Consider the following 13,756-nt stretch of genomic DNA (forward strand, 5'->3'; position numbering starts at 1 on the left):
GTGTGTAAAAAACACACACACACGTGTCGAGCCAGTGAGGGAGAGAACGAGAAGGACGCCACTTACTGGCACTGGGTGGCCACAGCACTGATGTTGACCGGCCGGCTGTGAAGAATGTTGAAGATTGGGACAGTTGCTGAATGGACATCGCCCTGACACTGTCCTCTCTTCTCCTGACACTCGTCCCCACTGACCACCGCTGTGTCCGTGTCACACACACACACACACACACACACACACACAGACACAAACACACACACACACACACACACACACACACACACACACACACACACACACACACACACACACACACACACACACACACACACACACACACACAGACACAAACACATACACACACACACAGACACACACACACACACACACACACACACACACACACACATACTGATGTTGTAAGTTATATTTGTTGATATGCATACACCTAAGTTCCCTCCAAATACACTTCAGTTATTACACACCACTGTCTCTTTAAACTGTTTATTTCTTATGATAGACTTATTTCCGACACTAATGTTCACAAGCATTCCCTCTCTTTCACCCACTGCCTCTCTTCTTTCCGTCTGATAACGCTTCTAGTGAACTGACGTTGGACTGAAGAACACACACACACACACACACACACACACACACACACACACACACACACACACAAGAAGTGCGAATGGGTCTGTCTTTATGCCACTTTATCGATCTTTCTGAAGGTGTTATTATTTTCTGTTCTTGATTTACACTGTCTTTTCCATTCCTTTTATTGATTTAATTCTTTCTTTCTTTCTTTTTCGTTTTTCTTTTTTTCGGCCAATGAAGAAAGCCAAGTGTAGAGCACTTAAAAAAAGAAAGAAAGAAAGAAAAAAAAGAAGAAAAAGAAGTGTGCTCCGTGACTTGCAAGCAACTAAGGCAACAAAACAACAACAACAACAACAAAAAACAAAACAAAACAAAAACAAAAACAAAAAAACCCAACAACAACAAACAAACACAACAAATGTCTGTTGACGTTGTGATGTGAAGGTGACATCTTAGACAATGTACCTATAGGGAGACGTGGTGTTGAAGGGTTGTTGTGTCAGGTATCCATGTAGACTCGTACCACACTCAGTCCAATTCTCCATTCAATTCTTAACCAAAACTTAAACAACAACAACAAACAAACCAGAAAAAAAAGTCAAGAAAAAAAGAAGAAAGAAAGATATTCCTACACTTCTAATGGCGGGAAAATTAAGAAAGGACGCTTACAACCCCTCATTAATTAGTTCTAGACATTCCAAGATGGGTCCCCGACAGCTCAGAGGTACAAGCCAAGTGGTCGAAGGGAGATAACCTGTTCAGCACAGTCGGCAACCGACATTCCTGCTGGATATGAGAGAGGTCAATTTATTGTCCTTTCACATTCCCACTTTATACTGGATTATGAGGGTCAGTTCAACAGAGTCTGTGACACACCTCATACCTGCATTGCAACATACACGAAAACTGTCGTGAAGGTGGCTCCAGTAATTTGGGATGCTAATCAAAAACAGGACATGAACAACAAACAGCTCCACTCACCTGCCAGAAACACGACCACCATGGTTGACAGGAACACCCTGCCGTTCATCCTCCCAGCGTTTGTCATAGCTGTCTTCAGCTGTCAGACTGGCTGAAAACAAATGGATGGACATCAACGTAGCTGTCTTCAGCTGTCAGACTGGCTGAAAACAAATGGATGGACATCAATATAGCTGTCTTCAGCTGTCAGACTGGCTGAAAACAAATGGATGGACATCAGTATAGCTGTCTTCAGCTGTCAGACTGGCTGAAAACAAATGGATGGACATCAGTATAGCTGTCTTCAGCTGTCAGACTGGCTGAAAACAAATGGATGGACATCAATATAGCTGTCTTCAGCTGTCAGACTGACTGAAAACAAATGGATGGACATCAATGTAGCTGTCTTCAGCTGTCAGACTGGGGCTGAAAACAAATGGATGGACATCAGTATAGCTGTCTTCAGCTGTCAGACTGGCTGAAAACAAATGGATGGACATCAATATAGCTGTCTTCAGCTGTCAGACTGGCTGAAAACAAATGGATGGACATCAGTATAGCTGTCTTCAGCTGTCAGACTGGCTGAAAACAAATGGATGGACATCGATATAGCTGTCTTCAGCTGTCAGACTAAAAACAAATGGATGGACATCGATATAGCTGTCTTCAGCTGTCAGACTAAAAACAAATGGATGGACATCGATATAGCTGTCTTCAGCTGTCAGACTGGCTGAAAACAAATGGATGGACATCGATATAGCTGTCTTTAGCTGTCAGACTGGCTGAAAACAAATGGATGGACATCGATATAGCTGTCTTCAGCTGTCAGACTGACTGAAAACAAATGGATGGACATCAATATAGCTGTCTTCAGCTGTCAGACTGGCTGAAAACAAATGGAAGGAGGTCACAACATGACTGAAACTGGCTACCGGCACCGTTTCAGTTTCAGTTTCAGTAGCTCAAGGAGGCGTCACTGCGTTCGGACAAATCCATATACGCTACACCACATCTGCCAAGCAGATGCCTGACCAGCAGCGTAACCCAACGCGCTTTGTCAGGCCTTGAGAGATAAAAAAAATTCTGACAGAAGGTCTCTTATCACATGACAGGATCAAATAAGACTTGCCAGTGAGCAGAAGTTTGATCTATGCTACGAGATGGTGTCCGTAGAGAAATGAAAGATTAAACTTGGCCTGCGTGGTGTGTGTCCCACAGAAGTGATCTGCATAACTAACGCTGCACAGTTCTGCTTGGTAGGGGTTGACATGTACAACAGCTTGACCATCCTCACTGAGTGGGGCCCTGCCTACGACACTTCAGCCAGTCTTACATGGTGCAGCGGCAGAGGTACCAATAGCGAACTATACACCTGTGAGCTGGCATGTGTGCGGATGTGATTATTGTGTGTGTATTTTGCTGTTACGTTGATATTCAAGCATTTCTTATGTCTCCTGTGATTATTGTATATGAACAACTGTGATTATTGTATTTGTGGTTCAGCTTAAGTCTACACTGTATTCTAAGTCTTTTACATAATACATTGAATAACTGTAAGTCTCGAGTGCTGTTTATGTGCTTTACACCACAAAGTGAATTCTCTTTGAACATAAAGTAATCTGTATTATGTCTTAATCATATATACCCACTGCATACACGGTTACACAATGTTCATCAGTCTGTTTTGTGCTGTTTCATATAACACATACGTCCCGAAAGGGATTTGAAACTGAAATCAGTCAAAAGAAGACCACAAATAATCAGCAGAAGGAAGCGAGCTGCGAAGTGAGTGACTGGTCACCAGACAAGCAAGGCACGATGAAGAAACGTAATTCTGAAGCGTCGCCATCTCACAGGATAACACTGACTGAATTCAACGAGTCGGAACGATAAGCGTTGATGGGAGCTCCACACTAAGTGAAGGCACCCGGAAACAGCAACATTTTGGGCAATATGTTGTCTTCCATGCGGACGACATGCATGATCCCGGCATCTAGCAGACTTCAGGTCAACATGCCACACTCTATGCTTGAGAGCTGGTATTTCGCCAAGACTTCTGAGTTTGTTACCCTGTCTTGCCACTTGGTATTGTGCGAAGGCAGAGCTGGTGGAATTTTTTTTCTGCCAGCTGCCTGGTGGTGGTGGTACTGTGACCAAATTTGTCACTGCAGTTGTGGAGTGTGTTCAGAACCACTGCCCTACATTCACTGCAGTCTTGGCTGACATTTTTTTTTAATACCCCTTTCCCAGTTTCAGTTTCAGTAGCTCAAGGAGGCGTCACTGCGTTCGGACAAATCCATATACGCTGCACCACATCTTCCAAGCAGATGCCTGACCAGCAGCGTAACCCAACGCGCTTAGTCAGGCCTTGAGAAAAAACAACAACAAAAAACAAACCCTTCCCCGCCACAAACAAACGCGGTGTCCGCCCTGCCACAGGAGCTGCTGGCTTTGCCGTGTGTTGGGTAACTTCCAACGTCAGTCTAAAACTCTACTGCAGCACAGAGTGTTAGCGAGGTTGCAGAACTTTTTCTCCTACTGTGATTCAGTCGCCACATGTTGCTTCTAAATTTATCCACAAGGATATCTTGTTGTCGTTTTCAGAGCTCATAAACATAGAGACTGGAAATGACCGAATCAGTGTACAAATGGCAAAAAGAGTGTCCATACAGTACCTCTGTCCCGACGATGCCGTATCGGGTCAGTGTTGCACAACAAGCTCACTGCGATTTGCGTTATATTTCACACACACACACACACACACACACACACACAAGACAAGTCAACAAGAGTCAGACGCGAATGTTGCTGTGTGTGTGTATGTGTGTGTGTGTGTGTGTGTGTGTGTGTGTGTGTGTGTGTGTGCTGATGTAGGTGTAAGACGTCTACAGCGAGGCAGAGTGCACACAGAGGAAGGGGCGCTTGGCTCTCTGGCGCCTCGTTCAGCTGATTATGAACCCAGCCAGTGATGTACCGCGCGTCACTCTCTGCCCCCCCTCCCTCCCCACACCCCTTCCACCCTCATAATCCATCCACCCTCCCTAATCTCAAGGCAAGGCAACAACTTTATCTCACGTGCTTCCCTGTGGCGTTGAAACAGAACACACATACATCTTTTACATACACCTTATATATATTAAAAGAAAGTGAAAAAAAAGTCTCTCTCTCTCTCTCTCTCTCTCTCTCTCTATATATATATATATATATATATATATATAAGAGAAAAAAAAAGAAAAAGAAAAAATGAAGAGAACTCTAGCAAACAAGCAACTGCTTATCATCAAGTCAATTTCCTCAGTAGCTGGATAATTACGCAAACAATCATCCACAAATCAACGTTCAGTTAGAACATGTAAATTCTACATAGTTCTTGACTGTTTTCCCCCCATCAATAGACAAAGTTCTATCCAAAAGGAATACACGTGGAAGAGACAAAGGATTTCAATTTCAACAGTACTTTTCTCTCAGAAAACAATAAGTAGAACACTTTAGTTTGATGTTTTCAAAAAAAGGGGCACACAACCAAATAATAATTCATTAGCAAGATGTCGTTTGTGGAACATGTTTCACAGATTCTTTCATTCCGGGTAAAATGTCGAAACTTGACGCAAGCTGTCAACACTGAGGCAGCGCATTATCAGCTGTCCTAAACTTTACTAATTCAGTCACAGTTATTTTGGTAACACTGTAAACTAACAAGCATCTGGACCCGGAAAAAAATCCCTTCTCTAAATAACCACCTTCAAAGCTGGTAGTGTCGATGAAGCGTGTTATTAAGGATAGTATGGTTAACTGAAGGTCTCACCGAGTTTTTCACGGCCGTCGGGACAGTGAAATCATATCCACTGTAGCCGTTAAGAGTTCGACACACTGAGGCCGACGGGGCCCAAACCTCTCCTTCACTATGAATGTAAGCTGCTGAAATAATAATCATGCTTAACTGTTTGTATTAAACAACTGAGGATGTTTGCATTATTGATTAATACTGAACTGCCGGATAATAATCATGTTGGTTTAACTGTTTCTACATAAAACAAGGACTGACGTTTGCCATTGTTAATTAATGCCGAAATAATGATCATGTGGCCATCAGTAACTGTTTCTACAAAATAATCGAGGATGTTTGCATTATTCAGGACTGATTAATGCTAAATAATAACCATGTAGGCCGCTTGTTTCTATAACATGAGGACGTTTGCGTTGTTAACCCCTAGAAGGCTGCTGACGAATATGCTAGAGTGAGAAGGGCTGTTCACGGGATGATAATATTGAGATTACAGACCAGGATCGATATCAGTCCAGTTGGTCACCATTGTTCTGTAGTAGGATCCGGCCTTCCTCTTTATTGGCACTGCATCTCAGTTTTTTTCTTGTTTTGTTCAGCAATGTTGATTAAAGTACACCGCACCTTAAAGGTACACACAAACTATATAGTAGTTCTTGCTCTTCAGTTCGTCATGCTGCACTCGACAGTGATTTCGTTCAAGCAGTTTTCATCACTGAGACAAGGGGTTTATTGCCCGATGTTATTTATGATATTTCAGTCCAGGCAGCACTGATTGAGAATGGAGCATTCACACTGAGTAGGCCGCGGTGTCCACATTCATCACACTGAGTGGGCCGCGGTGTCCACATTCATCACACTGAGTAGGCCGCGGTGTCCACATTCATCACACTGAGTGGGCCGCGGTGTCCACATTCATCACACTGAGTGGGCCGCGGTGTCCACATTCATCACACTGAGTGGGCCGCGGTGTCCACATTCATCACACTGAGTAGGCCGCGGTGTCCACATTCATCACACTGAGTAGGCCGCGGTGTCCACATTCATCACACTGAGTGGGCCGCGGTGTCCACATTCATCACACTGAGTAGGCCGCGGTGTCCACATTCATCACACTGAGTGGGCCGCGGTGTCCACATTCATCACACTGAGTGGGCCGCGGTGTCCACATTCATCACACTGAGTAGGCCGCGGTGTCCACATTCATCACACTGAGTAGGCCGCGGTGTCCACATTCCTTTCCCCTCCCACCACTCCCCTCACTGTGTCAGCGCACTTTTCCTTGTCGAGAACTGAATCACAGACAGCCGGCTGTTTGGCCGCAACGAGCCACTTTGACCGCATTCCAGATGATGCTGAACTATACATCACCGCACAGCCCCCAACACGGACAGACAGAGGTGTGATGGCCTAGCGGTAACGCGCCAGCCTGGGAATGGACACTGAGAAAAGGAGAGCACTGGTTGGAATTCCGGCACAGACGCCAGTATCCCCCCCCCACCCTTCCACTATAGACCTTGAGTGGTGGTCTGGACGTTAGTCGTTCGGATGAGACGATAAACCGAGGTCCCGACGTGTGCACGCAGCATGCACTTAGCCTGCGTGCGTAAAAGAACCCACGACAACAAAAGGATTGTCCCTGGCAGAGAGAGAGAGAGAGAGAGAGAGAGAGAAAATGGTGGCGCTCGCAGCGACGCGCTCTCCTTGGGGAGAGGAGTCCGAATTTCACGCAGAGTGACAAAAAGAAAAGAAAACCGAAAAAAAAAAAAAAAAAAAAAAAAAAGAGGAAGAGATGAACACAGTAAACTTTAGTGCAATACAGTCAACAGGCAATAATCACATACCAGACAGAGACAGCGTAACATCACTTCTCTCTTACCCCAGCTCTCTCTCACTTCAGTGTGGAAACAGACGTTGCTCGCCAATGTGGTGGAAGTCAGTAAAACGTTGGACACAACCTCTTCCCCGCCTATCCATAGACCTTCAGACCCACAATTATATATGCACTTCTGAAACAGGACGCACGCGCTCAGGCCACGCCCACCGAACACCGCTCTCAAGCCAGCTGCTCCCACTCTGACGTCATAACAGCGTCAGTCGAATCTACGCAGCGGCCAAACCGCTGAGCCGCCGGAGTATTCCAGTCGTGGTGTGATGTTGTGTTCTGTCTTGAAGATGGGAGATAGGGGTGGTGTGGGGAATGTTTGAGGGGAGGTGGCTGTGGAGGTGGTTGAGAGTGGATCAGTAATGGGAAAAGGTGTCGGGGTGCGGGTGGGGGGGGGGGGGTGAGATGTTCGAATGGGTGGGAGGGAGCGGGTATGTGTGTGTGTGTTGGGGGGTGGGGGTGGAGGGGAGGGGGGGCGGAGGGGGGAACTGAGGTGGAGGGTTGAACGCACCGGTTCCTTGTACTTCCCCCCCCTCTCTCTCTCTCTCCCTCACACACATACACACGCACGCGTATTGTGTGTTACACACACATACACACATGATACATCTAAACACACTGACGCACACACACACGCGCACCCACACACATATATACTCACAGCATGCACACACACACACACACACACACAGATAGAGAGAGAGAGAGAGAGAGAGAGAGAGAGAGAGAGAGAGAGAGAAAACATAGCCGCTGTTTTCTGACACAGGTGAATGGCCACACCGAGACGAGCAGATCCATAAATGTTGTTTGTCATTGTCAGCAAGACTTCAGTGGTGTGTGTGTGTGTGTGTGTGTGTGTGTGTCAGTGCGTGTGTCAGTGCGCGGTGCGTCAGTGTGTGTGTGTCTCAGAATGTGGCAGTGTGTGTGTGTGTGTGTGTGTGTGTGTGTGTGTGTGTGTAGTGTCAGTGTGTGTGTGTGTGTGTGTGTGTGTGTGTGTGTGTGTGTGTGTGTACAGATTAGAATCAGAATCATATTTATTTGGCCATGAAAACCGTCCATAATTAGTGACGAAGGTTTACAGACACAACAGCAAAGTTACAACATAACAAAATATGAAACAATAACTGAGCGTACGATGTGTGAGTTGACGTGAGAGAGAGAGAGAATGAGAGCCCCCCTAACCCCCACCCCCGCCGCTCCCCCACACAGACACAGAGAGTGAGAGACAGAGAGAGAGAGTGAGATGGAATTACGATTTGACTCGGTCAGACCCAACCAGTCCCGGATAGATGTATCTTTCTGCAGAGAGGTTAAAAGTTCCGCGCCAGGCCGACTATGTGACGTGTGACAATAACACGGTCAAGGTGCCGGATTGCTCAGTCAGTGTGGCCGCAATGGTTCCCTTCCCTTCCACTGCTCTTTGCTCTGTGTTCAAGTTCTTCCTGGTCCCTGGGGCTTCCTGTTTCGTCGGGGCCCCGGAAGTCATTTGACGTGTCAGTGCGCGGTGTGTCAATGTGTGTGTGTGTGTGTGTAGTGTCTGTGTGTAGTGTCAGTGTGTGTGTGTGTGTGTGTGTGTGTGTGTGTGTGTACAGATTAGAATCAGAATCATATCTATTTGGCCATGAAAACCGTCCATAATTAATGACGAAGGTTTACAGACACAACAACAAAGTTACAACAAAACAAAATATAAAACAATAACTGAGCGTACGATGTGTGAGTTGGCGTGAGAGAGAGAGAGAATGAGAGCCCCCCTAACCCCCAACCCCCCTACACACACAGACACAGAGAGTGAGAGACAGACAGAGAGAGTGAGAGACAGAGAGAGAGAGAGAGAGTGAGATGGAATTACGATTTGACTCGGTCAGACCCAACCAGTCCCGGATAGATGTATCTTTCTGCAGAGAGGTTAGAAGTTCCGCGCCAGGCCGACTATGTGACGTGTGACAATAACACGGTCAAGGTGCCGGATTGCTCAGTCAGTGTGGCCGCAATGGTTCCCTTCCCTTCCACTGCTCTTTGCTCCGTGTTCAAGTTCTTCCTGGTCCCTGGGGCTTCCTGTTTCGCCGGGGCCCTGGAAGTCATTTGACGTGGATAAAGGATCTGGTGGAGTGATGGCCCCGTTGTATGAAGCGTGAAGAATCTCAGTGAGTGGTACAGGATCGAACCCCCACACCGGCACTTGGCTGTACTCTCCTCCCCCAAGCCCCCACCTCCACGCCTCTCTGAAAGTGTAGTGCTAGTGGAGGGGGAGAAAGTACTAGCGACTGCGGGATTCGAACCAGCGCGCCGGCTCAGATTCTCTCCGCGCTTCCGAGCCTAGGCGGACGCGTTGCCACTGGGCCCACACTCCACTTGTGTGGCCGAGGTTGTTGGTCTGGACGCTAGTCATTCCGGTGAGACGACTGTGAAACCGAGGTCCCGTGTGCGGCATGCACTCGGCGCACGCAAAGAGCACACCGTCATCAAAGTTCTGCAGAAAAATCCACAAGGGCAGAAAAAAAGAGGGAGAGAGAGGGAGAGAGAGTGAGAGAGAGAGAGAGAGAGAGAGAGAGACAGACAGACAGACAGGCAGACAGAGAGAAGGCGGAAAGCAGCTCGAATTTCACACAGAGAAATCTTTTGTGACAAAAAGTAAGACAATACAATACAGTATGGGCTTTACAGTTGGCTCCAAGCGGACTCCCTGAACAACAGTCTGGGCTTTACAGTAGGATCCAAACTGACTCCCTGAACAACAAACAGTATGGGCTTTACAGTAGGCTCCAAGCTGACTCCCTGAACAACAAACCCCTGAACAACAGTCTGGGCTTTACAGTAGGATCCAAACTGACTCCCTGAACAACAAACAGTATGGGCTTTACAGTAGGCTCCAAGCTGACTCCCTGAACAACAAACAGTATAGGCTTTACAGTAGGCTCCAAGCGGACTCCCTGAACAACAAACAGTATGGGCTTTACAGTAGGCTCCAAGCTGACTCCCTGAACAACAAACAGTATGGGCTTTACAGTAGGCTCCAAGCGGACTCCCTGAACAACAGTATGGGCTTTACAGTAGGCTCCAAGCTGACTCCCTGAACAACAAACAGTATGGGCTTTACAGTAGGCTCCAAGCTGACTCCCTGAACATCAAACAGTATGGGCTTTACAGTAGGCTCCAAGCGGACTCCCTGAACAACAAACAGTATGGGCTTTACAGTAGGCTCCAAGCGGACTCCCTGAACAACAGTATGGGCTTTACAGTAGGATCCAAGCGGACTCCCTGAACAACAGTATGGGCTTTACAGTAGGCTTCAAGCTGACTCCCTGAACAACAAACAGTATGGGCTTTACAGTAGGCTCCAAGCTGACTCCCTGAACATCAAACAGTATGGGCCAAAGTTTACAGTAGGCTCTAAGTTGACTCCCTGAACAACAGTATGGGCTTTACAGTAGGCTCCAAGCTGACTCCCTGAACAACAAACAGTATGGGCCAAAGTTTACAGTAGGCTCTAAGTTGACTCCCTGAACAACAAACACCTATGGACGGCAACTGACATTATTATGACGAAAACTGGCGCGGCGAAATTCGTCAGTTCACGGCAAATGCCCCCAGATTTCACAAGTGAGCCAGTGACCTTGAGGCGATCTGATGCAGCAACCACGACAAGAAATCATACACTACAACACATCATAATACAATACAGCTAACAGAACAGAAAGGCAGTTCAACACGAAACATTACAACACAATTCAAACCCACAGAAACACAGACGGACAGATGTAGTAAGCACAGTGATGTTGAGGTCTTAAAAAGGAAACACTTGATCCTTCAAAACAGATTTACGCGAATGAATGTCCGGGTCTTCAGAATAATGAAGCGCTCACACTTCCGCGTCCGCAAGTGAACACAACTTGCCGTTGACATTCATGCGGTTGGTTACGCAATGATTTACGCATGTGTTTGGCATTCGATTACGCACGTGGTTGGCAATGAACGTCAATGTTTGTGTTTGAGTCCAGTGTTTGTGGAGCGTCCAGACGTCTATGTACGTTGTGTATGTGTCGTGTGTGGTGGGGGGCATTGTGTGTGTGTGTGTGTGACTGTGTGTGTGACTTCGCGCGTGTGTGTGTCTTTGTGTGTGTGCGTGACTGTGTGTGTGTGTGTGACTTTGTGTGTGTGCGTGACTCTGTGTGTGTGTGTGTGTGTGTGTGTGTGTGTGACTCTGTGTGTGTGTGTGTGTGTGTGTGTGTGTATGTGTGTGTGTTCCATCGTTTTGACGGACCACAATTTGGTAGTACCAACGACAGTTTTTTTATTTATATAATTTTCAGTGTTTTCAATGAATGTTTCTCTTGTAGTTGAACATGATGGTTTATGAATGTCCATTTACGCAGCAGTACGTTGAGAAAAGTATTTGTGTTTGCCTTTGTCTGCCATGAAAACCCCCCAACAAAAACATAATCAGTAGATAATGTCACACACACACACACACACGCATGCGTGTGCGCGCGCGCGCGAGAGAGAGAACCACGAGATGAGTTAATCTTCTGACTCTTTCTGCCTCGCCCCTCTCTTCCTCTCTCTCTGTGTGTGTGTGTGTTTGCAACTCTCTCTCTCTCTCTCTCTCTCTCTCTGTGTGTGTGTGTGTGTTTGCAACTCTCTCTCTCTGTACTGACGAAATAAACAATGTTCACGTGCGAATCTCTCTCTGACAATACAATGGTCCTACTCATATCGAAATAAACTACTTTCACAAGCGAATCTCTCTGACAATACAATGGTCCTACTCATATCGAAATAAACAACGTTCACAATCTCTCTCTGACAATACAATGGTCCTACTCATATCGAAATAAACAATGATCATTGCGAATCTGACAATACAATGGACCTACTCATATCGAAATAAACAATGTCCACGTGTGGATCTCTCTCTGGCAATACAATGGTTCAACTCGTATTGAAAGAAACGAGAATCACGTTGGTGTTGAGTTCCTCTTCGCTCGCTGTGTGTGTGTGTGTGTGTGTGTGTGTGTGTTTGTTGACAAAATTCAATGGCATCAGCTCATATCGAAATAAACAATTTTGACATGCGAATATCTCTCTTCAGTTCAACAATACAATTGTCCCTACTCATATCGAAATACACGAGAATCACGTGTTACAAACGTTTCTCTTCGCGCGCGCGCGTTTGTGTTCAACTCCATTTAATGTCTACAGTGATCCACACTCAGTGATAGACATGTAAAAAAAAAAAAAGAAAAAAAAAGAAAAAAAAAGAAAAAAAAAAGAAAGAAAAAAAGAAAAAAAAGAGAAAAAACCCAGAAAAAAAAGAAAAAAGAAAAAAAAAGTGTGTGTGTGTGTGTGTGTGTGTGTGTGTGTCCGTTTTTCCACAGTGGTCTAAACACGTGCCATGGAGTGTGTCAGGGTGGGCTTTTTCATTCTGGAGTGTATTTAGTTTCCAGGAAAGTCGTTTTTGAAACGGGTTTTCTCAAGCATACACTTCGCCCTTATTTTGAATCAAGTGAGAATCCAAACCGTTTGGGAATACGGACGGATCAACGACTGATCTGAAACATATTTTTCGATAAGTGGGATCAGCGCACAGGTCCGATCAATTGAAAACGAACCTATCACACAAACATATATCCCTTGATTTTCTCAACAGATTTACACGATTCTCAGAAAACGACCCCTGGGGCTTTCGTATTTACTGATTTCCGTAAATTCACGGGAAAACCTCTCTAGACAAAAAAGAAAAAAGGAGTTTATATTATATTCCATGTTTGGCGATACATATACTTACCATGTCAAACTGATGCAAACTAGGCCTATCGGTTTCCTCTGCTTGGCCAAATTTCGCGCGGCTAACAGTGAAAAAGACGCCCCTTCTTGCCCGGTCCGCTCTTAGCCAATCAAACGCCTCTAAAAGCTATAAGCGCTGAATCATTCCGAAAATCTGATGAATTGTAGTTGATCTTTCATACACTTTAACATCAGGCCTGGAGATAAAGAGAAGCCAATGAGCATAATAATGTGAAGGTCTAAATGGAAAGAGGTACAAGTATTACAGCTTTATAGTTTTCGTTGACACTTTTTTTTCCCCCATGTTGTTTGGCAGCCGTGTATGCCGCCGCACGGTCCGGTCACCGGTATGCAATATTGCTTCCTTCCCACGGCCACCACGCCTTGAAATCACTCATTAACTTAGAAAAAAACAAAAACAAAAACAAACTGTGCGACTGATGGAAGGTTCGGGGTAATTTGTGTTTGAAGTGTGAATGACACAGGAAATGAACGAGTTCCAAAAGGCAGCCGTCAGTGTGTATGTGTGTGTGCGTGTGTGTTTTTGTTAGACTGAACCCTGACTGAATGACAGGAAATGAGAGAGAGAGAGAGAGAGAGAGAGAGAGAAAGGGAAGTAACTGCTGTAAGTACATCATGTGTACATTTTTCACCAGTTATAGTCCTTGTCACTGTCGCAGCTGCTCTTGTGATGAACGCGGCTGGGTTGCATGAATAATCTTTGCAGTGCTACGTTTCTTTAGCTT

The 13,756-nt window shown here is 45.8% G+C and overlaps 1 protein-coding gene across 4 annotated transcripts in view; it reads right to left on the bottom strand.

Moving 5' to 3' along the window:
• The window catches only part of LOC143301151 (uncharacterized), a 27,234-nt gene extending 19,908 nt beyond the window's left edge, over positions 1 to 7,326 (bottom strand). The window contains exons 1-3 of one of the 4 annotated variants that reach the window (XM_076615224.1): positions 7,218 to 7,326; positions 1,576 to 1,666; positions 67 to 199 (exon numbers count right to left, since the gene is read on the bottom strand). In XM_076615224.1, coding sequence (XP_076471339.1) covers positions 67 to 199; positions 1,576 to 1,642 — 200 coding nt within the window. In that variant the 5' untranslated portion in view covers positions 1,643 to 1,666; positions 7,218 to 7,326. Of the gene's footprint in view, positions 1 to 66; positions 200 to 1,575; positions 1,667 to 4,229; positions 4,314 to 7,182 lie in introns of those variants that run through there. The other 3 variants (XM_076615227.1, XM_076615225.1, XM_076615226.1) reach the window with 3 other exon arrangements.
• Between the last annotated feature and the right edge of the window lie 6,430 nt (positions 7,327 to 13,756).

This window comes from Babylonia areolata, chromosome 27, assembly GCF_041734735.1.
Source record: "Babylonia areolata isolate BAREFJ2019XMU chromosome 27, ASM4173473v1, whole genome shotgun sequence".
NCBI classification, from domain to species: Eukaryota; Metazoa; Mollusca; class Gastropoda; order Neogastropoda; family Buccinidae; genus Babylonia; species Babylonia areolata.